The following is a 24,072-nucleotide window of genomic DNA, read 5'->3' as shown; positions in this document are numbered from 1 at the left end:
AGCGAGAGCCAATCAGAGAGCTCCGTAAACGGTTCTGTACGAGATGCCGGCGGAGGAATACGATGGTTGAGACGGATAAAACAGTCGCTCGCCAGCACAAAATTGACGCATTAAAAAAAAAACAAAGTTCACAAAACACCAAACTGCAAAAAAATAAATAAATAAATTAAAAATCTTCCTTGGATTAAGCTTTAAATTTCCCATTTTGCCGGGAGAATTTTTTTTTTTTTTAAACGAGGACTTTTGCCATGTCGCGACGATGTCGCATTGCTGCGGGTGAAAAATCAGACGATACGGAGAACGCTGCTTTACGTGGAAATAAAAACCGCGAAAAAGGGACGTTTGGCCATTTAGCGGATTCCGCAGGTAAATCTGCAAGTGCGTCTCGCTACAGCGCAAGTTTTCGGAAAAACATTCGCAAACAGGCGAGGGGGGGGGGGGGGGACACGGGCGTCCTCACACTGATCGGGCCACGCAGCCTTCCCGGCTCGCAAAGCAGCGCCGATTTATCACTTGGTTACGGATCTGGCCAGGAACCAACGCCCCGATAACTCGCTACTCTGTAACGTCACGAATGGGAATGAATAGAAACGTTGTATCGGAGGACAGAACCCCACACAGCGGAGCTGGGTGCTGCTCCCATGGGAGATAGCATCACTACTCACATACATTAAGGTGGGGGTTGGAGGGGCGCGGGAGGGTGTGGTACAGCAAGGGTTAACAGCGGCATAAAACAGTACCAGATTTAGTAGTTGCTTTCAAGGGGATTTTTTTTTTTTTCTTTGATAAATCTTGTGCTGTTTGATGCACCAGGAAAAAATGTTTTTGGATCTCTCCCCTCCGTCCCCTGCCTGCTGCGGCAAGGGGAGAGGGACGAATATTTTACAAGGGACCGAAAAAGTCCTGCTAGCTCCAAGGGCGCGGCCATCGGAAGAAAATCAGATGGGCGACACGGGTTTCTTATTGCTGGTAGTTTCCATACTGGCCCTGGCAGAAAGAAACGGAGGAAAAACAGCGTTGTTGGACAAAATATAATCATTGTGTGCCATGGGGATATAACAAAAGTGACACACACACACACACACACACACACACACACACACACACACACACACACAGTATCTTGAATAAAGTTACTTGTATTGTGCTCCAGAAATGATACCAGCGTTTCAGGCGACTATGGGACCTTCCTCACCCAGCGCCTATACTCATTACATACTTTTGGTAAGGAGTGCCCTGTTCCCTTTTGAGTGTGCGCGCGAGTGAGTGTGCGCGCAAGTGAGAGTGTTATACGACCACATCTGATCTCTACTATTTGCATGGGAAGGAGAGCTCTGCTGGTAAAGGCCCAGCGGGAAAGCACGGGGTCCAGTCCTACACCAGCTCTATGCTACACTGCGTCGGTCACTTTAGCGCAGGCCGTCAGGAACACTACACCTGGGGCACACATGCCGTCTCTCCCTTACATAGACAAGTACAACATACAGGCGGGCGGGGGGGGCGTGGGACATACCTGCTCGTACCCATATTGTCGCTGTTGCTGGGCAGTTGGCGCTGCCTGAGATGCCCGGTAGCTTCCGTATTGCTGGCTCTGCCCCTGCTGGTAGCCGGAATACTGAGAGGACGCCCCTTGCGCAGGGACTGGGGAGAGGGACAGACACCGAACATCAGATTGCAAGCTCTTCTGGCCAGAGGAAACCCAGATACCCGATGTGCATCGCTATGTACAATGCCAAAGCTCGTCACACTACGTCACGCCTAAACAAAAAAAATCTCCCTTATCTGCAAACGCCTTGAAAACCTGGCCTGTTACCAAACACCCTCTCGGAGTGGCTGAAATACTATATTAAAAAAAAAAGCAGTTGTACTGTGCTCAGCCCTTTTAAACACAGGACACATTTCTTTTATATTTTTAAATAAATGATTTACAACATATCCATGTTATAATGAGGTTTATGTTAGTTTTTATTTGCAGTGCTGCGGTCTCATCTTCTCCCACCGCTTGGGATTCCTAAAGCAATTCACTCTTAAACCTCTTACCACAACCCCTAGATTGTAAGCTCTTTGGACCAGGAACCCCCCTCCTGTGTTTTATGTCCGTAGAGTAAAAAAGTAACCGCCCAACATGCCGCAATACCTGCAAAGAGCGTAAAGGTTGGCTCATTGGCTGCCGGAGGATCCAGCCAAGCATTGCTCTGCAACCAAGGGGTTAACACGCAATACCGCCTTGGAAACGACGGAAGGGAAAAGACCCTTACCCTATATCGCGTGAAGCCGCCTTCCCTACGCCAGTGATCTCTTCTCCAGCACTGGGTAGAGCAGAGGTGGGCAACTCCAGTCCACAAGGGCCATCAACAGGTCAGGTTTTCAGGTTACTTCAGTGGTGGTGTAGTCTTTGACTGCGCAGGGATATCCTAAATACCTGACCTGTTGGTTGCCCTAGAGGACTGGAGCTGGCCACTCAGCACCCCACGGACACCGGTCCTCCTTACCGTATGCCTGCTGCTGCCCGGTGTAGTTCTGCTGGTTGGAATATTGCTGCTGCGGGTATGTTTGCTGTGGAGCGCCGCCCTGCTGGTATCCCGTCTGCTGGCTGTACTGGGGGTTGCCTGGAAAAAAAAAAAAGGTTAAACTCCAACATCTCATTCCATTTCACAGGACAGAGGCGGCGCCGGCGGCTTTCAGGGGGTTGAACAGGAGTCGGAAGGTATTACAAGCACACGTAATAAGTTCCCTGCGGCACTGGCAGAGTTAAATCGCCCGTGTGCTCCGAGCAAATTAGATTGCCAGCTTCGTGGGACAGGGGTCCTCAGCCCTGCAGCCCTTTGTAAGAAAAAAATATTATCACGGTAAAAAACATCTCTTCCTGGGGTCGATGCGGATTAATAGAGATTGGCGGTAATGCGCCCGATTTCACCAAACTGTACTGTTATGTAAACGTGAAGGGAAATAAACCATATGTTCGAAATATTTATACCATATTCAGGCTTAGAAAGCAAAGAAAAAGGGACTTCTCCTAGAATAAAGTCACATTATCTTTAAATAGGAAGTTGACCCAAAGTGTTTGTTGGTAATATAGCAGATGTACTCTAGGGAAGGGGGCTTCAGTCTTAAAGAATCCCCGCCCCCCCTCCCCCCCAACAGGCCAGGTTTTCAGGATCTCGGCTTCAGCACAGGTGGTGCAGTAAAAAGACTGAGCGACTGATTGAGCCACCTGTGCTGAAGCAGGGATATCCTGAAAACCCGACTTGCTGCTGTTTGGGTCTTGAGGACTGGAGTTGAGAACCCTGCTTTAAACCATTCCATTTCAAGGCCTCACTGCCATCCTGTGGGGTGTGTGCGTGCGGGGTGGGGTGTGTGAGTGCGGGGGGTGTATGTGTGTGTGTGTGTGGTGTAAGGGGTGTGGGGGTGTGTGTGTGTGTGTGGGGGGGGGGGGGTGTTGGTGTGTGGTTGTGGGTGGGAGATGTGTGTGTGGGGTGTCTGTGGGGTTGTGTGTGTGTTATGCACGGTAGTGTAAATAGGTGTTCTTGATAAGGTGCTGGTGAGGAGGTGTGTGTGTGGTTGTGGGTGGGGGGTGGGGGGGTGTTGGTGTGTGGGAGGGTGAGGGTGTGTGTGTTATGCACGGTAGTGTAAATAGGTGTTCCTTATAAGGTGCTGGTGAGGAGGTGTGTGTGTGTGTTATGCACAGTAGTGTAAATAGGTGTTCCTTATAAGGTGCTGGTGAGGAGGTATGTGTGTGTTATGCACAGTAGTGTAAATAGGTGTTCCTTATAAGGTGCTGGTGAGGAGGTGTGTGTGTGTGTTATGCACGGTAGTGTAAATAGGTGTTCCTTATAAGGTGCTGGTGAGGAGGTGTGTGTGGTTGTGGGTGGGGGGGGGGTGTTGGTGTGCGAGAGGGTGTGGGTCTGTGTGTGTGTTATGCACGGTAGTGTAAATAGTTGTTCCTGATAAGGTGCTGGTGAGGAGGTGTGTGTGTGGTTGTGGGTGGGGGGGTGTTGGTGTGTGGGAGGGTGAGGGTGTGGGTGTTATGCACGGTAGTGTAAATAGGTGTTCCTGATAAGGTGCTGGTGAGGAGGTGTGTGTGTGTGTGGTTGTGGGTGGGGGGGTGTTGGTGTGTGGGAGGGTGAGGGTGTGGGTGTGTGTGTTATGCACGGTAGTGTAAATAGGTGTTCCTGATAAGGTGCTGGTGAGGAGGTGTGTGTGTGGTTGTGGGTGGGGGGTGTGTTGGTGTGTGGGAGGGTGAGGGTGTGGGTGTGTGTGTTATGCACGGTAGTGTAAATAGGTGTTCCTGATAAGGTGCTGGTGAGGTGGTGTGTGTGTGTGGTTGTGGGTGGGGGGTGGGGGGGGTGTTGGTGTGTGGGAGGGTGAGGGTGTGGGTGTTATGCACGGTAGTGTAAATAGGTGTTCCTGATAAGGTGCTGGTGAGGAGGTGTGTGTGGTTGTGGGTAGGGGGCGGGGGGGGGGGGGGGGGTTGTGTGTGGGAGGGTGAGGGTGTGTGTGTTATGCACGGTAGTGTAAATAGGTGTTCCTTATAAGATGCTGGTGAGGAGGTGCCGCCTCACACCGCGGCCGTTCTAACCTCCTTCGTAGTAGTGCTGTGAGGAATCATCGAATGTCCTGTCATATCCCTGCTCACCGTATGCCGTTTGCTGGTACGTATAATCCCCGTGTCCTGCAAGACACACACGCTGAACTTCACACTCTGCTCCTGTCTCTGGGTGACATGAATAACGTGTCAAGGTTACAGGGTCAGGGACACTTACAGAGACTGTACGTGGAAAAGCACAACGGACAGGGAGCGTGACCTCGTTTCCCAGCTCGCTTTACAAACACCATTCTAAACTGGCTACAACAGCCGAATACTGGGTACAACAGCCGAATACTGGCTACAACAGCCGAATACTGGCTACAACAGCCGAATACTGGCTACATTTGGATCTGCCGTTACGGTCTTGCTAAGCCCCTTTCCTTCCATCCAAGGCATCGGTCAGATCTCGGGCTGCCTCTTACCGTCAGTGTAATACTGCTGGGTCATGGGTTCGGAGGAGCCTTGGGTGTGGGCGTACTGCTCGCTGTAATACTCCTCCTGTCCCAGGTACTGCTGGGAAGAGCCTGGGAACAAAGAGAATATACAATGTATCTCTGCTCGGGTGTTCTACTCACATTAAGTATACAAACATTTTTATATCATTTTATTAGAAGTGTGTGTGTGTACATACACACACACACACACGTATAATAACAATATCCATACACACAGACACGAGACTGAGATCAGAGCAGTATATGTAACCGGAGTAAGGGGACATTACAGCCCTGTACAAAAGAGCTTGTACTCTATGGGGATACAGTGACTTTGGCCAAGAACAGTCTTATCTGTTTACTTGACTGCCTGGGACAAACCTCACATGAGCACAGGTTTTGTTACCGGTCTCAGCCGTATGGGGTGTGCGAGCTCCCATCTCACCTTGCTGTGAAGGCCTGTATGGGGTGTGAGCTCCCATCTCACCTTGCAGTGAAGGCCTGTATGGGGTGTAAGCTCCCATCTCACCTTGCTGTAAAGTCCTGTATGGGGAGTGTGAGCTCAATCTCACCTTGCTGTGAAGGCCTGTACGGGGTGTGAGCTCCCATCTCACCTTGCTGTGAAGGCCTGCATGGGATGGGAGCTCCCATCTCACCTTGCTGTGAAGGCCTGCATGGGATGGGAGCTCCCATCTCACCTTGCTGTGAAGGCCTGCATGGGATGGGAGCTCCCATCTCACCTTGCGATGAAGGCCTGTATGGGGTGTGAGATCCCATCTCACCTTGCTGTGAAGGCCTGTATGGGGACTGTGAGCTCAATCTCACCTTGCTGTGAAGGCCTGCATGGGATGGGAGCTCCCATCTCACTTTGCTGTGAAGGCCTGTTTGGGGTGTGAGCTCCCATCTCACCTTGCTGTGAAGGCCTGTATGGGATGGGAGCTCCCATCTCACCTTGCTGTGAAGGCCTGTACGGGGTGTGAGCTCCATCTCACCTTGCTGTGAAGGCCTGTACGGGGTGTGTGAGCTCAATCTCACCTTGCTGTGAAGGCCTGTACGGGGTGTGAGCTCAATCTCACCTTGCTGTGAAGGCCTGTATGGGATGGGAGCTCCCATCTCACCTTGCTGTGAAGGCCTGTACGGGGTGTGAGCTCCATCTCACCTTGCTGTGAAGGCCTGTAAGGTCCCATCGGTCTCTGCCCCATCATGCTGTTCCCTTGGTTGCTCTGGCTCATCATGGCGATGGAGGACTGCCCTTGGTAATGCTGGCTGCCTCCCTGTGCTGAGCTGTAATGAGAGCTGGCAGCTTGCTGGTGCATCATGGACACTGAGAAACAATGTTACAAGAAGGGGGACGGAGAGATGGGATTGGACAACGCTGATCAAACACATACTGTACAAACCGACTGCAGATGAAGACGTCATGTTGCCTATGGACACTAGAACAGGGGTGGCCAACTCCAGTCCTCACGGGCCACCAACAGGTCAGGATTACAGGATATCCCTGCTTCAGCACAAATGGTGCAGTCGAAAGACTGAGCCTGAAAAATTGACGGTGGCCCTTGAGGACTGGAGTTGGCCACTCCTGCCCTAGAACCTTACACGTTACCCCATGGCTCTTCAACTGGTAGCCAGTGAAGGTTCTAGTCTTCATGTGACGCTTGGAATCTGCTCCAGCAGCCGAGTGAAAGAATATACATCACAACAAACTTGGTGGCACTCCTACATCTAATTGGTTTCTGATTTGGTCACTTTGCAGAACTAGTTGAAGAGCCCTGCTCTGCCCGATCTCTGGTCTCCAGAGCTGCCTGTCTACCTACCTACCAACGTATTTGTAAAAAGCACAGTCGCCTCGGAATATCCTGCTCCCCGGTATTTATTTCCCATTAGAATTGGATCACAATACCTCGTGTCCCGGAGGAAGAAGCTGGCAGACATTTGTAACACTCGTGGAGATGCAAAGCAGGACGTACAGTATCAAAAACGTAAGTATCAGTAAAGAGAAGAAATCAATTAAAACGGACTAGATCACACAATAAAAAACATAATCACATTGTGTGTGAGCGCGTCAAAGTCCAAGTTCTATGTAGAGTTCTGGGCGCTTCCTCTGCGACAGTGTGTGCCAACTCAAAGCACACAGTAGTGTGAAATAGAAAGTACACCCTCTTTGAAGTCCATGGTTTTACATATCAGGACATAATAACAATCACCCGTTCCTTAGCAGGTCTCTTTAATTAGGTAAATACAACCTCAGATGAACAACAACACATGACATATTACACCGTGTCATGATTTAACAAAAATAACTGTACAACGATGTCTTATATAGTACTGTGCTAAACTGCTCAGCTCAGTCAAGGTGCTTGGCACGGTCAAATAAGACACGGTTATCAGTGCCAAGGAAGGTGGGCAAGCTGGCACAGTGGGTGAATGGTATCCCCGTTCTCTCCTCACCTGGGTTAGCCGGCATGTTGATGTTCGCTCGCGATACATAGTTGCCAATGGGTCCCTGGCTCTGCATGGGCATGTTCTGTGAGTTCGGCACAGCGTGGCTGTAGCCAGGAGCCGTGCCGTGGGTGCTCACCGCCATGCTCATGGAAGTGGTGGGCATGGTGTTCTGCCCAGACTGTTGCATGGGCACGTGGTTGGGCCCTGGGAAGAAAGAAGGGAGAATAAGCCCAGAAGCCAGGACCGGTCGCACCGAGCTCAGACACGGGATTCCCATTCATGTATATTTACCTACATACAGTATCACAGTGTGGCGTTTGAGAGAGATATACATACATACATATACATGCTGTGTGATAATGGGGAAAGGCGGGATTGCAGACCTGCAGATGAGCATACAGTTGTATTTACATTTGTATGTATATGTATATGTATATATATATATATATGTGTATATATATATATATATATATATATATATATGTGTATATATATATATATATATATATATATATATATATATATATATATATATATATATATATATATATATATATATATATATATATATATATATATATATATATATATATATATATATATATATATATATATATATATATATATATATATATATATATACACACACACACACACATATATACATATACACACACACACACACACACACACACACAACTCCATGTCAACACGATGATATTATTACAGATTAAAATCATTTTTACATTGTTATAGCACAGTTACTAAGAAGTGGGGTGAAATATATACATCTTAGATAAGTTATGGTGGGTAAACAAAGTGACAAAAACCCTCCACCGTATAGCATACAGCAAATGGAAAGAGTCACTTGTGAGCACATTAACATGTCTTAGCCAAGACTGCAACCTGCCCTTCCCCATTATCTTCTAGCATGCAGCGCTTCCACTGCGGCAAGGGATTCATTTCCCAGAATCCCTGCCCGAGACATGTGAATGTGCTCATAAGTGATTCTTTTCATTTGCTGTACATATATCCCTAGACACACACACACACACACACACACACACACACACAATGGCAGCACTAACGTAACAATGGTCACATGCCTGGGTGCACTCAATTGTAATAACTAATCTAAAACTTAAATATCAGGCACACAAGGAACTTTATTATACAGAATATACTAACTACATGATATAGTTAATACATTTTGTATACTTAAACTTTTATGCGAGTGCCTGATAAATGAGAAATATATATATATATATATATATATATATATATATCTCATTTAATGTAGAGGCGTCTGTACCGTGTTAACCGAGCTAAATAATCAAAAATGAATAGATGATACCGTTCTGTGGCTAACGAAATGCTTTTATTTGTGCGAGCTTTCGAGATACACTGATCTCTTCTTCCGCCGGTGTTACAATGAATGAAGCCAAAAAAGGGTTTTAACTTTAAAACAGTGTCTCTTGGAATGTGATCGAAATCTATCTTCCTCCCCCCCCCCGGTGCAGTATGCTGTTTTATGACTTGAGGTGTTAAATGGTCCCTGAATGTTAGTGATGTAAGAGTGTGTGTGTGTGTCATACCTCCAGACAACCGGGACCGCTATGGGCATGCGGATGGCGCCACAGTATGTCAATCTGTTCTGCGAAACTGGAAAGTGACTTTCTTTCCACCTGTCACTTGAAACACCTAACATACCTTCGCTACATCGATGACATCCTCCTGATTTGGACCTCTGGCGAACAGGACCTCCTACAGTTCCATGAGAACTTCAATACGTTCCACCCGACCATCAACCTCACCCTGGACGAAGTATATTTCCTAGACACCACCATTACTATAAAGAACAACCAACTACAGACTTCTGTATACCGCAACCCTACAGACAGAGCCAGCTATTTGAGGGACAACAGCTTCCACCCGACACACACTAAGCATGCAACCACCTACAGTCAAGCCATACGATACTCTCTTTGACAAAGTGCTTTTGCAGCACGAAACACGTTGGAGGGGTGTCTCTAACCTGCTTCTCTCTTACCCATGTGTTAACCACTCAATAAATACTTTTTAATTCAAATTTTTGGTTGTGGCTCCCACTGCAATTTTTCACCAGTACCTGGCTGTGCACCGTGACTTCCAATTTGGATCCTTCTCTACACATCAGTCTCAACGCGTGATGCACGCATCAGTAAGAGGACATTTCAGCAGCTACCAGTATTGTGACGCAGTCACGTGGTGCCGAATACTGGTGGAGAGAATCTAACCCGGAAGTCCTGCGGAGGCTGACAGTGGAGGAAGCGCCGGCGCAGCCTGACCCCCCTGCAGCAGTCACTACGCATACAGGTTATCTCTCCCACAACGGACACAGACTAAGCTCTATGTCCATTGCCTGATTTCTGGGGCTTGATTGTAAGTTCCCACTGCATCCGTGCGCCTCCTGATGTCATTTTACTAAACCCTTTTTTATCATTTTCCACATTTGGGTGGCCATTCTTGATTTCAACCACTGTGTCATGTGCATACCTGATCATATTCCAGCCTCTTACCCCATAGGACTATAGCAGTGGCTGTCTGTCTATATTTTGTTTTCATCCACTGTGCATGTCCCCATTCCCAGTTGGAATATTTTTTTACCCTACAGAATTGCACTATCATTTGTGTTATTGTTTTTTCTCCTCATATGTTCATCCTGGTGTCTGCGCTCCTTGACTTCTGGACATTGATACGATACAACCGAACATGCTCCAACACAGCAGGCAGAGGCCAGCGGATTACGGCCTTGAGATTGGATTTCATAAACCGTGGCTACAACCACAGAATTGTAGACCAGCAAATTCACAAAACCACCAGAATACCAAGAAGTGATCTCCTTAAATACAGACCGAAAGAGACAAGCGACAGGGTACCTCTGGTGGTCACATATAACCCACACCTAGAAGCCCTACGCAAGATCGCCAGGGAACTACAACCCATTATCCAGGAAGATACAAGACTGTCACAGGTCTTCCATGAAACACCCTTATCGTACAGACAACCTCATAAACTCAAGAAAATGATGGTGAGGAGTAAAGTATTCAGCAGTACAACTGAATGCGGGACAAGACCATGCCAGGACGCAAGATGCAAAACCTGCGCAATGCTCACACAGCGGGCACAATACAAATACCACACAGGAATCTGTAGTACAAAATCAGAGGAAGGTTCACCTGTTCCTCCAGCAATGTCGTGTACCTCATCATGTACATGAAATGCCCAGGGGGCTGCTACTACATAGGTGAGACGGGACAGGGGCTAAACAAGACAATGAATCTGCATCGCCACAGCATCACGCGCGGAACAAGAGACAGTCCTGTCGACGAACATTTCTCTGACTCTGGCCACAAATTGAACGATCTGAAGGTGGCCATACTCAAAGGTAATCTTAGGACACCGAAAGAGAGATGGTTTCATGAATACAAATTTATGCAACTGTTCGGGACACTTAGTGGTGGCCTAAACCAAGACTGCAGCTTCATGAGTCACTAATGACACGAGAACTCTCTTCCCGTGAGTGCTAAAGTCCAGGTCTATACATACTGCGCTATATGAATGCATACACAACTGTCTCTTACACATACATATGTATAATGTAATTCTCACCCTATATACCAATAGGGACCACATAGTATCTACACACATTAATAGTAATGCAACACCCTCTTACATTTCTACACCTACCCACACCATTGATATACACACACACACACACACACACACACACACCTTTTGTAAAGCGCTGTATACACTGTGGGCGCTTTATAAAATGTATATTTACACACACACACACACACACACACACAAACACAAACCATTTAATACCTTAAGTCATAAATCGCATACTGCACAGGGGGGAGGGATAGGTTTGAGTCACAGATACATTCCAGGATGCACTGTTTTTAAGTAAAAACCTCTCTTGCTTTATCCATTGTAACATCGCCGGAAGAAGAGATCAGTGTATCTCGCTCTCTCGCACAAATAAAAGCATTTTGTTAGCCACAGAACGGTATCATCTATTTATTTTTGAATAAAAAAAAATATATATTTATATATATATATATATATATATATATACACACAGATATACTTACACATTATTAAAATCCAGATACATATTTACAAATGAAGGAATAGGGAAAGGATGAACACACACACACACACAGACAGACAGACACACACACACACACACACACAGACACACACAGACACGCACAGACCACCGTTGGCAGCAGCACAGCTCAGAGAGACGTGTCACACTTTCACAGTCATTTTCACAGGTTCCCTGCCGGGCGTCTCCATCACACCGGCCCTGGTACACACACTCGGCGCTCGTGATCTTGTTGCCAGGCAACCGTAATGCGGCAGCGATGGAAGCCTCACCGTTACTGATCTGGCTCTGCATGAGGGAGGAGGGCGCCAGGCTGGTTCCCAGGGTGTCACTCAGGTTCCCCTGGCTATGAAGGGCCTGGTTGGCCGCACCCTGGCTCATTCCTGCCGGGCCCAGGTTCATGTTCTGTGTTGGTGGCTGAAAGCAGAACAGCATCATTCCCTGAGCACCCGCCCGAAAGCACCCAATACTCCAGCACCCAATACTCCAGCACCCAATACTCCAGCACCCAATACTCCAGCACCCAATACTCCAGCACCCAATACTCCAGCACCCAATACTCCAGCACCCAATACTCCAGCACCCAATACTCCAGCACCCAATACTCCAGCACCCAATACTCCAGCACCCAATACTCCAGCACCCAATACTCCAGCACCCAATACTCCAGCACCCAATACTCCAGCACCCAATACTCCAGCACCCAATACTCCAGCACCAATCACTAATATTATTATGGCCATTATTATCCTAACTATACGGAAGTGTTAATGATATCGTTTTACTAAATCTTATTAACAAAAATAACGCCAATTCTGTGAAAAGAATGATTGTAGATAGCATTTTAACCCCTTGAGTGGTGGAGGGGAACACAACACATAGCAAAGGGCGAGATGTCGCAGTGCGCATCTTTTAGGCAGCAGAGCGCACTGACCGCCATTTTCTTTTACTTACGGCATTTCTCGTTGCGGTTGTTTATTTTAAAACCCGAGTCTCGTACATGAGATAAAAGATTTAAATATTAAAGTGTCTGGGTGGTTAAAATGGAGCTCTTTCCAGAGCACAGAAACTAGAGAGGGGGGTGGGGGGGGAAATCATGTCCACCGCAAACTATAGGTTACAATGTTTAAAAAACTGTCCCAATAAAAAAAAAAAAGGTTTCTGAATTATTTTACCATCTACGGCAAACCTCCAATACAGAGACGTCAAAAAGATAAAAGAAACAATATATATATATCTTTAATATAGAACCCTCTGAGGCTACAGTGCATGCAATGTCCTGTATATAATGTATACCCTATTCACTTATGTAAACATGTATTATTTGTCATCTTCACTCTGTGCCCAGGACATACGTGAAAACGCGAGGAAACTCTCACTGTATTACTTCCTGGTAACACATTTTATAAATAAATAAAATACAGTTTCAAAGTCTGCAGTGAAAGGAAAAAAGTGACAAGAAAATGCCCGTGTCACCGCTGCCTGCCATCTTGGAATATCCGTAGTTTTGGCGTATATTATACGGTATAATGGTGACGCTGAGACTTACCGCAGGGAGCAAAGACTGCATGTTCTGGTTGGAATCCGCTATTGTCGCCAAATAAACCAGGTTCCTGTGCAAGATTTGCTGATATCTGGAACCAGACGCAAAACACGTTATGGCGAGTAAGAAAGTGACACAAACTCACCAGCGTGCAGTGAGCAGCAAACACAAATATCACGTGTGAGCACAATCCCATGTCTCAGACAGGTCTGCAACGTTGCCTTCCCCCGCTATCTCCTAGCATGCACGGCTTCCACTGCAGCCAGGGATTCTGGGTAGTGACATGCAAATGAGCACACAGTGACTTTTTGCTTCTTGTCCATTTTAACATGAAGCCCTATAAGCTTCTGCCTACCGCATTAGGCCCCTTTTATAGTGGCGGGCGCGCGCTATGCTGTGCGCAGATTTTTAGTTGTCTGACGTCAGTCAGCCTTTCTATAGAAGGGCCGCGCGCGCGCACAGCAGGGAGAGGGGAGCCGACAGACAGCGGCGAAGATGAAGAAATTCATCTTTACGCGCCGCTGCCTGCGCTCAAATGTATGTATTGATGTGTGTGTGTCTGTGTGTCTGTGTGTCTGTGTGTCTGTGTGTGTATGAATGTGTGTATGTGTTTGTATGGATGCGTGTATGCGTGAATGTATGTGTGTGTGTATTGGTGTGTATGTGTGGGTATGAATGTGTGGATGTGTGGATGTGTGGGTATGAATGTGTGGATGTGTGTGTATGAATGTGTGGATGTGTGTGTATGTGTGTATGAATGTGTGGATGTGTGTGTGTGTATGTGTGTATGAATGTGTGGATGTGTGTGTATGTGTGTATGAATGTGTGGATGTGTGTGTGTGTATGTGTGTATGAATGTGTGGATGTGTGTGTATGAATGTGTGGATGTGTGTGTATGTGTGTATGAATGTGTGGATGTGTGTGTGTGTATGTGTGTATGAATGTGTGGATGTGTGTGTATGAATGTGTGGATGTGTGTGTATGAATGTGTGGATGTGTGTGTGTGTGTGTGTATGAATGTGTGTGTATGTGTGTGTGTGTGTGTGTGTGTGTGTATGAATGTGTGTGTATGAATGTGTGTGTATGTGTGTGTATGTGTGTGTGTGTGTGTGTGTGTGTATGAATGTGTGTGTATGTGTGTGTGTGTGTGTGTGTATGGATGCGTGTATACGTGAATGTGTGTGTGTATGGATGGGGTGTGTGTGTGTATGGATGGAGTGTGTGTGTATGGATGGAGTGTGTGTGTATGGATGGAGTGTGTGTGTATGGATGGAGTGTGTGTGTATGGATGGAGTGTGTGTGTATGGATGGAGTGTGTGTGTATGGATGGAGTGTGTGTGTATGGATGGAGTGTGTGTGTATGGATGGGGGGTGTGTGTGTATGGATGGGGTGTGTATGGATGGTGTGTGTGTATGGATGGGGTGTGTATGGATGGTGTGTGTGTGTGTGTGTGTGTGTGTGTGTGTGTGTGTGTGTGTGTGTGTGTGTGTGTGTGTGTGTGTGTGTGTGTGTGTGTGTGTGTGTAAATAACTGCAGAAGTAAAAAAAAAAATATTAAACTTTTTTTAATTTAAAAAAAATATCTTACTTACACAACATATACACAACATATACACAACATATACACAACATATACACACACACACACACATTACCTGCAGCTCCCGGCACTATATACAGGAAAAGCATGCGGCACGTGCACGCGCGTTCGCATAGGAACGCGCGGCATCACGGCTGCATCCTGTATATAACAGCCCTTACACAGCTGTCAGCACAGCCAGGGTTACAGAAGTGCAGAGCCAGTAACCCTACTCACAGACAGCTCTTTCTATAGCGCGAGCAAGGAAGCTTACCTCGGGCAACGGAAGTAACAGTGCAACAAGAACAACAAGAAGATAATCTGCTGGTATCAAGTGAACCGCCGATCGCAAAAACCAGGGAGTTAGCCACGTCGCTGCCACAGGCCACGCGAGCCCACAATATAAGCACATACAAGGCATAGCTCACCTCTCTGGCAGGGAAAGGGTTAAGAAATGAGCCAACCCCTTCTTGTTCCGGAGTCCAACTTACTGGCCCAGACCAAAACAATCTGCGTTATGTCGCTATACGTGGCGGTAACCAAACGCCGGAAGCAACTGCGCACCCCCGAGGGACACAGCAGGCGTGGCCAACTCCAGTCCTCAAGGGCCGCCAACAGGTCAGGTTTTCAGGATAACCCCGCTTCAGCACAGGTGGCTCAATCTTGGACTGCACCATCTGTGCTGAAGCAGAGATATCCTGAAAACCTGACCTGCTGGTGGCCCCTCAGGACTGGAGTTGCGTACCCCTGGTTTGGAGGATGATGTGTTAACTCGGGTAATAGAACCCCCGTTCCCCGTCACGTGATGGTCCTGATGAGGCGCTGCGGGCCTGAGACTGCAAGCCTTTCAGGCTTAGTATATCAGTGTACGGTAACACTCAAACCTCACGCCCCCCGGGCTGGGGAAGTCAGCGCCTGGCTGGGGAAGTCAGCGCCTGGCTGGGGAAGTTAGCTGCCTGGCTGGGGAAGTCAGCGCCGGGCTGGGGAAGTCAGCGCCGGGCTGGGGAAGTCAGCGCCGGGCCGGGGAAGTCAGCGCCGGGCCGGGGAAGTCAGCGCCGGGCTGGGGAAGTTAGCTGCCTGGCTGGGGAAGTCAGCGCCGGGCTGGGGAAGTCAGCGCCCGGGCCGGGGAAGTCAGCGCCCGGGCCGGGGAAGTCAGCGCCCGGGCCGGGGAAGTCAGCTGCCTGGCTGGGGAAGTCAGCGCCCGGGCCGGAGAATTCAGCGCCGGGCTGGGGAAGTTAGCCCCCGGGCTGGGTTACCATAGTGCACGATGCACTATCTGTGAAGACGTGCTCGGGTTTCACAGACACGTGCAGGATTAAACCAGATCCCAGGAACATGCTACGGACAATCAGAAAGTAACCGGGCTGGCCAGGTCCGACTGCTGAAAACCCAAAGCGTTCCACATACAAAGCATCGCAAAGGGATTGTGATCCAAAATAGGTACGGCCGTCTCAAACTGGATTTCAATTGTGTGCGCCTATGTTTTGCCGCACAGAGACGGGCGGCGCTAGACGCACAGAGACGGGCGGCGCTAGGCGCACAGAGACGGGCGGCGCTAGGCGCACAGAGACGGGCGGCGCTAGGCGCACAGAGACGGGCGGCGCTAGGCGCACAGAGACGGGCGGCGCTAGGCGCACAGAGACGGGCTGCGCTAGGCGCACAGAGACGGGCGGCGCTAGGCGCACAGAGACGGGCGGCGCTAGGCGCACAGAGACGGGCTGTGCTAGGCGCACAGAGACAGGCTGTGCTAGGCGCACAGAGACGGGCTGTGCTAGGCGCACAGAGACGGGCGGCGCTAGGCGCACAGAGACGGGCGGCGCTGTACGCACAGAATAAGTTCTTAGTACATAGGCCTTGGTGTGGATTGGCGTGGATTGATCAGCGACGGATACTCACTGCGTGCACTCAGCGGCTTTGCCTTTGCTCTGATAATCCATAATACATTGTATCAAGTGATGATTTTCATCAAGCATCTGTTAAAAAAAACACAACAATTCTTACAAATGACAAAGGAAACGAGATTGAACCCAAACTTTACAAAATCGCTGCACACAGTCAAAACATTTAGAGAGCTACCGAAATTAATTCGCTCATCGTTAGGGGTGCAAGTTTTCATTGTTTAATCCGTTTGCTACTAATTGAACTGTATGGATTTAATTAAATCGATTAATGTCCACATATATAGAATTAAAAGAAATATACAATATGGCTTATTGATCATGTGATATATGGTCACAGAAAGCTTCCCTTACAAAGCGGTCAGAACACTTTTCCAACCATAGCAAGAAGAAATGACCATCGTTGGGCAGGGAAGGATTGCAACTGGATTCCAAGAGAGATGCACAGGCAAGAAGACCAAAAGGAAGATGGGAGGATGGAATCAGGGAATGTGTGGGAGCGACGTGGAGAAGAGAGGCTGTAACCGCAGGACCTGGGAGATCACTGGGGAGGCTTCATCCAGCAGTGGGGAGACACAGGCTGGAGAGGATGGGATCAGGGAATGTGTGGGAGCGACGTGGAGAAGAGAGGCTGTAACCCGCAGGGCCTGGGAGATCACTGGGGAGGCTTCATCCAGCAGTGGGGAGACACAGGCTGGGGAGGATGGGATCAGGGAATGTGTGGGAGCGACGTGGAGAAGAGAGGCTGTAACCGCAGGACCTGGGAGATCACTGGGGAGGCTTCATCCAGCAGTGGGGAGACACAGGCTGGAGAGGATGGGATGAGGGAATGTGTGAGAGCGACGTGGAGAAGAGAGGCTGTAACCGCAGGATCTTGGGGATCACTGGGGAGGCTTCATCCAGCAGTGGGGAGACACGGGCTGGAGAGGATGGGATGAGGGAATGTGTGGGAGCGACGTGGAGAAGAGAGGCTGTAACCGCAGGATCTTGGGGATCACTGGGGAGGCTTCATCCAGCAGTGGGGAGACACGGGCTGGAGAGGATGGGATGAGGGAATGTGTGGGAGCGACGTGGAGAAGAGAGGCTGTAACCGCAGGACCTGGGAGATCACTGGGGAGACTTCATCCAGCAGTGGGGAGACACGGGCTGGAGAGGATGGGATGAGGGAATGTGTGGGCGCGACATGGAGAAGAGAGGCTGTAACCGCAGGACCTGGGAGATCACTGGGGAGGCTTCATCCAGCAGTGGGGAGACACAGGCTGGAGAGGATGGGATGAGGGAATGTGTGAGAGCGACGTGGAGAAGAGAGGCTGTAACCGCAGGATCTTGGGGATCACTGGGGAGGCTTCATCCAGCAGTGGGGAGACACGGGCTGGAGAGGATGGGATGAGGGAATGTGTGAGAGCGACGTGGAGAAGAGAGGCTGTAACCGCAGGATCTTGGGGATCACTGGGGAGGCTTCATCCAGCAGTGGGGAGACACGGGCTGGAGAGGATGGGATGAGGGAATGTGTGAGAGCGACGTGGAGAAGAGAGGCTGTAACCGCAGGATCTTGGGGATCACTGGGGAGGCTTCATCCAGCAGTGGGGAGACACGGGCTGGAGAGGATGGGATGAGGGAATGTGTGAGAGCGACGTGGAGAAGAGAGGCTGTAACCGCAGGACCTGGGAGATCACTGGGGAGGCTTCATCCAGCAGTGGGGAGACACGGGCTGGAGAGGATGGGATGAGGGAATGTGTGAGAGCGACGTGGAGAAGAGAGGCTGTAACCGCAGGATCTTGGGGATCACTGGGGAGGCTTCATCCAGCAGTGGGGAGACACGGGCTGGAGAGGATGGGATGAGGGAATGTGTGAGAGCGACGTGGAGAAGAGAGGCTGTAACCGCAGGATCTTGGGGATCACTGGGGAGGCTTCATCCAGCAGTGGGGAGACACGGGCTGGAGAGGACGGGATGAGGGAATGTGTGGGAGCGACGTGGAGAAGAGAGGCTGTAACCGCAGGACCTGGGAGATCACTGGGGAGACTTCATCCAGCAGTGGGGAGACACAGGCTGGAGAGGATGGGATGAGGGAATGTGTGGGAGCGACATGGAGAAGAGAGGCTGTAACCGCAGGACCTGGGAGATCACTGGGGAGGCTTCATCCAGCAGTGGGGAGACACAGGCTGGAGAGGATGGGATGAGGGAATGTGTGAGAGCGACGTGGAGAAGAGAGGCTGTAACCGCAGGATCTTGGGGATCACTGGGGAGGCTTCATCCAGCAGTGGGGAGACACGGGCTGGAGAGGATGGGATGAGGGAATGTGTGAGAGCGACGTGGAGAAGAGAGGCTGTAACCGCAGGATCTTGGGGATCACTGGGGAGGCTTCATCCAGCAGTGGGGAGACACGGGCTGGAGAGGATGGGATGAGGGAATGTGTGAGAGCGACGTGGAGAAGAGAGGCTGTAACCGCAGGATCTTGGGGATCACTGGGGAGGCTTCATCCAGCAGTGGGGAGACACGGGCTGGAGAGGATGGGATGAGGGAATGTGTGAGAGCGACGTGGAGAAGAGAGGCTGTAACCGCAGGATCTTGGGGATCACTGGGGAGGCTTCATCCAGCAGTGGGGAGACACGGGCTGGAGAGGATGGGATGAGGGAATGTGTGAGAGCGACGTGGAGAAGAGAGGCTGTAACCGCAGGACCTGGGAGATCACTGGGGAGGCTTCATCCAGCAGTGGGGAGACACGGGCTGGAGAGGATGGGATGAGGGAATGTGTGAGAGCGACGTGGAGAAGAGAGGCTGTAACCGCAGGATCTTGGGGATCACTGGGGAGGCTTCATCCAGCAGTGGGGAGACACGGGCTGGAGAGGATGGGATGAGGGAATGTGTGAGAGCGACGTGGAGAAGAGAGGCTGTAACCGCAGGATCTTGGGGATCACTGGGGAGGCTTCATCCAGCAGTGGGGAGACACGGGCTGGAGAGAATGGGATGAGGGAATGTGTGGGAGCGACGTGGAGAAGAGAGGCTGTAACCGCAGGACCTGGGAGATCACTGGGGAGACTTCATCCAGCAGTGGGGAGACACGGGCTGGGGAGGATGGGATGAGGGAATGTGTGGGAGCGACGTGGAGAAGAGAGACTGTAACCGCAGGACCTGGGAGATCACTGGGGAGGCTTCATCCAGCAGTGGGGAGACACGGACTGGAGAGGATGGGATGAGGGAATGTGTGAGAGCGACGTGGAGAAGAGAGGCTGTAACCGCAGGATCTTGGGGATCACTGGGGAGGCTTCATCCAGCAGTGGGGAGACACGGGCTGGAGAGGATGGGATGAGGGAATGTGTGAGAGCGACGTGGAGAAGAGAGGCTGTAACCGCAGGATCTTGGGAATCACTGGGGAGGCTTCATCCAGCAGTGGGGAGACACGGGCTGGAGAGAATGGGATGAGGGAATGTGTGGGAGCGACGTGGAGAAGAGAGGCTGTAACCGCAGGACCTGGGAGATCACTGGGGAGACTTCATCCAGCAGTGGGGAGACACGGACTGGAGAGGATGGGATGGGGGAATGTGTGAGAGCGACGTGGAGAAGAGAGGCTGTAACCGCAGGATCTTGGGGATCACTGGGGAGGCTTCATCCAGCAGTGGGGAGACACGGGCTGGAGAGGATGGGATGAGGGAATGTGTGAGAGCGACGTGGAGAAGAGAGGCTGTAACCGCAGGATCTTGGGGATCACTGGGGAGGCTTCATCCAGCAGTGGGGAGACACGGGCTGGAGAGGATGGGATGAGGGAATGTGTGGGAGCGACGTGGAGAAGAGAGGCTGTAACCGCAGGACCTGGGAGATCACTGGGGAGACTTCATCCAGCAGTGGGGAGACACGGACTGGAGAGGATGGGATGGGGGAATGTGTGAGAGCGACGTGGAGAAGAGAGGCTGTAACCGCAGGATCTTGGGGATCACTGGGGAGGCTTCATCCAGCAGTGGGGAGACACGGGCTGGAGAGGATGGGATGAGGGAATGTGTGAGAGCGACGTGGAGAAGAGAGGCTGTAACCGCAGGATCTTGGGGATCACTGGGGAGGCTTCATCCAGCAGTGGGGAGACACGGGCTGGAGAGGATGGGATGAGGGAATGTGTGGGAGCGACGTGGAGAAGAGAGGCTGTAACCGCAGGACCTGGGAGATCACTGGGGAGACTTCATCCAGCAGTGGGGAGACACGGGCTGGAGAGGATGGGATGGGGGAATGTGTGAGAGCGACGTGGAGAAGAGAGGCTGTGACTGCAGGACCTGGGGGATCACCGAGGAAGGCTTCATCCAGCAGTGGGGAGTAAAATGATGGTGATGATGAGTGAGAGTGTGTGTGTGTGTGTGTGTAGGGGATATTAAATAAATGTATATATTTAAATAAAAATAATCACCCGTACTTCCACTGCAGCCAAGATATATTTAAACAATTTTAAAGGCCCATACATTAGATATAAAGAGGCAGAAAAAATAAAATAAAAATGAGACCCAGAATGTTATTGCAAATAAAAATGCTGCCCGTCCGGTCCGGTAAAATGGGGAATATATACCAAACTCTTCCAGACTCAAAATATGGGCAGACGTGGAGCACAAACCTGCCCCAGATTTACCACGCGGAAAGGAATCCCATTAAAGGAATTGTTTGCATGGATAAACCTGGGGCAATGTTTTTGCTCCCGTTTTGCAGCCGGGAGACAGATCCCAAATATATCACCTACAGAGAGTGTAGAGACGGCAGGGTAGAACAATGAATGGAATTCCAATTCAGGTTCAGTTTGATCCAGAAGTGTCTGGAAAGGATTTTTTTTTTTTAGTGATGCCTCTGGCTCTGCTCCAGCCCTTAAATGCAGATGTGCAGCCTGGGACCCCTTAGCCGAGCAGCCGTCTGCAAAAAGAGGTCTGTGATGAGCACCGACGGCTCCTTACAGCCCAGCCACTTTGCCCCTGCTCACCATTACAACCATGGATATATGTATTTATATGACGTAGCGCCAACAACGTATGCAGATCTTTACAAGAGAGAATGATACAATATAGGGAATTTTAAAACAATTCGTGCAACAAACATAAAATAAGACAGCATTACAGGAGATCCCTGCCCCGGAGAGCTTACAATCTAAGTGGGACGTTGGGAGACAGCAGGTGAGAGAATAAGTGCAGTAGATGGCAGTGCTGGCCTTGACGGTGGGTAGGTGCAGTAGATGGCAGTGCTTGGTCACAATGGTTGGCAGGAGTGACTGTGGGACAGTAGCCAGGAGTCCAGGCTATTGAAACGCTTCATTCAGAAAGGTGTGTTTTTAGGTTTCACTTGCAATAGGGAGAGAAGGTGTGTATATGGAGTTTCACAGGTAAGGGGCAGTGAGGGGAAATGTAAGATGAGAGAGTGAAGTAGGAGGTGGAAGGGGTGGAGAGGAGACAGTTGTGGGCAGAGCACAGGAGACGAGCAGAGGCATAGCGAGAGATAGAAGGTGGTATGTAGGGAGGAGCGGATGAGTGGAGAGCCCTGGAGGGAAGGAGGAGAACTTGATGGGATGTTCAAAGTTGCGAGGTACCCGTTTGTAGTAAGCAGAGGATCTTAGTCATGTAATGAAGTGACGGGTATTAGCCAGAGAGGCGAGAAGAGGAGTGTTCCACTAAATAAAATACATATAAAAAGAAGTGTATGTGTAGCAAACACAAAAGTGAAAAATTAAACTAGGATATACACAAATATTGGAATATATATAGAAAAATAGTTCAGGTATAATCCATCAATAGATAGCTCAGTAAGAAAATATAGGGGGGAAATCCCCTCAGTCTGATCCCTCCTCATCTGTATGGGAATGAGAAGAGAGTGATCAACAGTATTGAAGGCAGGAGAGAGATCAAGTAGGATTTAGCAGGGGGAAAATGACCATGGGATTTTGCTTCATGGAGATCATTGGCTAATCATCAACTACATACATAACCGATCCTCTGGCATAATCCCTGGGCTGCATCAGGGTAATGTAAGCAGCATGTCTCAGCACCGTCTTCCACAATGCATGATGGGATATGTAGTCCTACTGAGAATATTTAAACCCCCCAAAATCAAATAGGAACCATTCAGATGATCTGGGTCCAATGGGTGACCTTATATGCTCTTATCATCAACCCTGGGCTAGCAAAGGGGCCATCGGTCACATCCAAGGAAGGTTCTGCCATTGCCATTTGACCCCATCGCTCCCAGGCGGACCATACTATTAACCCTTGCGGTGCCAGGTGGACCAGCAAGGCATCACAGAGCATGTTAATTAACCATTATGTATTTGCATTGATCAATAATTAAATCCACGCTAGACAATGATAACTTTTCAAACCTCCTACAAGCAGCATCCTCGGCTGTTTTCAACCGGTTTCTGCAGAAGCCGGGGGGGAAATTCTGCAGGAGCCCAAAGACAATGGCTAAATATTCAAGCTGATCCAACCCCCCTCCTTCCCCTCCAGAGATAATGATGAAGTCACCCAAGGATGCCTCTGCTCTTATTGTCATAAATGGTGGCAAATGACATCTGAAAAGGACGTGTATACGCTTAGCATGCACTGCACCTGTGCTGCATCCCCCCCCCCCACCCCGTGTTCCCTGTGTTCCCTGTGTTCCCTGTGTTCCCATACAGATCCTAAATAAAATGCAACTGGATAGATAAAGATACCTATATACGTTAATAGAATATACTTTTTATTTATATATACACATATATTTTTTTTCTTTGCAGATGGCTCTGTATTTTTCTCCTGCTCTGTGCCTCCCACATAGGAATTTAATTATTATTATATTATTATTATTATTATTTTCCTGCTCTGTGCCTCCCACATAAGAATTTAATTATTATTATATTATTATTTTCCTGCTCTGTGCCTCCCACATAGGATTATTATTATTCTGCATGACACAGGGTGCCTTTATTCCCCCCTTATAAATAATAATAATAATATAAAATAACCCCATCATTACCTTTTGGATAGTTTGCTGGGTGACTTCTCCTTTCCCTCTGGGTCTGGCTGATGCAAAGGCCACAGACATGGTGCCCCTGTGTCCCTGTGATGCTGGATGTCAGGTGTATAAATTATAAGGCATACATTGTTATTATAGGGCCAAAGGGTTCTCATTCTCTGCAGCAGACAAGGGGGGGCACAGGTGTCAATGGTACAACCCGTCGACAGCTCTGAACCCCCCACCGCCGCCACCCTGCATTTCCCTTACTCGCTCCGCTTTATCCGTGATGACAAACCCGCTGTGTTGAGATGACGGCGCGGGAAGAGCGATGAAAACCGGGGGAGATGTGGCGGTGTCCCCCTCCCCCCCGCGCAGGAATGGTATATTCCAGGCAGCCGGGGTTTCCTGTCGCAGGCGCCGGGTAGGGGGGGCGGGGCTGAGGTTACGCACTTTGCGTAGCGGGAGCGGGACGCA

General features: G+C 49.5%; 1 protein-coding gene across 6 annotated transcripts; it reads right to left on the bottom strand.

Annotated features, from left to right (window-relative positions):
- Positions 1-711: 711 nt before the first annotated feature.
- Positions 712-23,970, bottom strand: SS18L1 (SS18L1 subunit of BAF chromatin remodeling complex). 6 transcript variants are annotated; one of them, XM_075571414.1, is made up of 11 exons: positions 23,617-23,970; positions 16,642-16,718; positions 13,173-13,257; positions 11,896-12,040; positions 7,474-7,671; positions 6,182-6,346; positions 5,011-5,112; positions 4,637-4,672; positions 2,493-2,609; positions 1,524-1,641; positions 712-987 (listed from the first exon to the last, which is right to left on the bottom strand). In XM_075571414.1, exons 1-11 carry the CDS (start codon positions 23,683-23,685, stop codon positions 939-941), a joined length of 1,161 nt encoding a protein of 386 aa, XP_075427529.1. In that variant the 5' UTR covers positions 23,686-23,970; the 3' UTR covers positions 712-938. The 6 variants fall into 6 exon arrangements, with proteins under 6 accessions (XP_075427529.1, XP_075427523.1, XP_075427528.1 ...); XM_075571408.1 differs by having other exon boundaries at positions 4,580-4,714; positions 23,617-23,969; XM_075571413.1 differs by having other exon boundaries at positions 4,637-4,714; positions 23,617-23,969.
- Between the last annotated feature and the right edge of the window lie 102 nt (positions 23,971-24,072).

Source organism: Ascaphus truei, chromosome 15 (genome assembly GCF_040206685.1).
Source record: "Ascaphus truei isolate aAscTru1 chromosome 15, aAscTru1.hap1, whole genome shotgun sequence".
In the NCBI taxonomy this organism is placed as follows: domain Eukaryota; kingdom Metazoa; phylum Chordata; class Amphibia; order Anura; family Ascaphidae; genus Ascaphus; species Ascaphus truei.
Note: the sequence above shows the minus strand (reverse complement) of the source record. Positions and strands in the feature narration are given on the sequence as shown.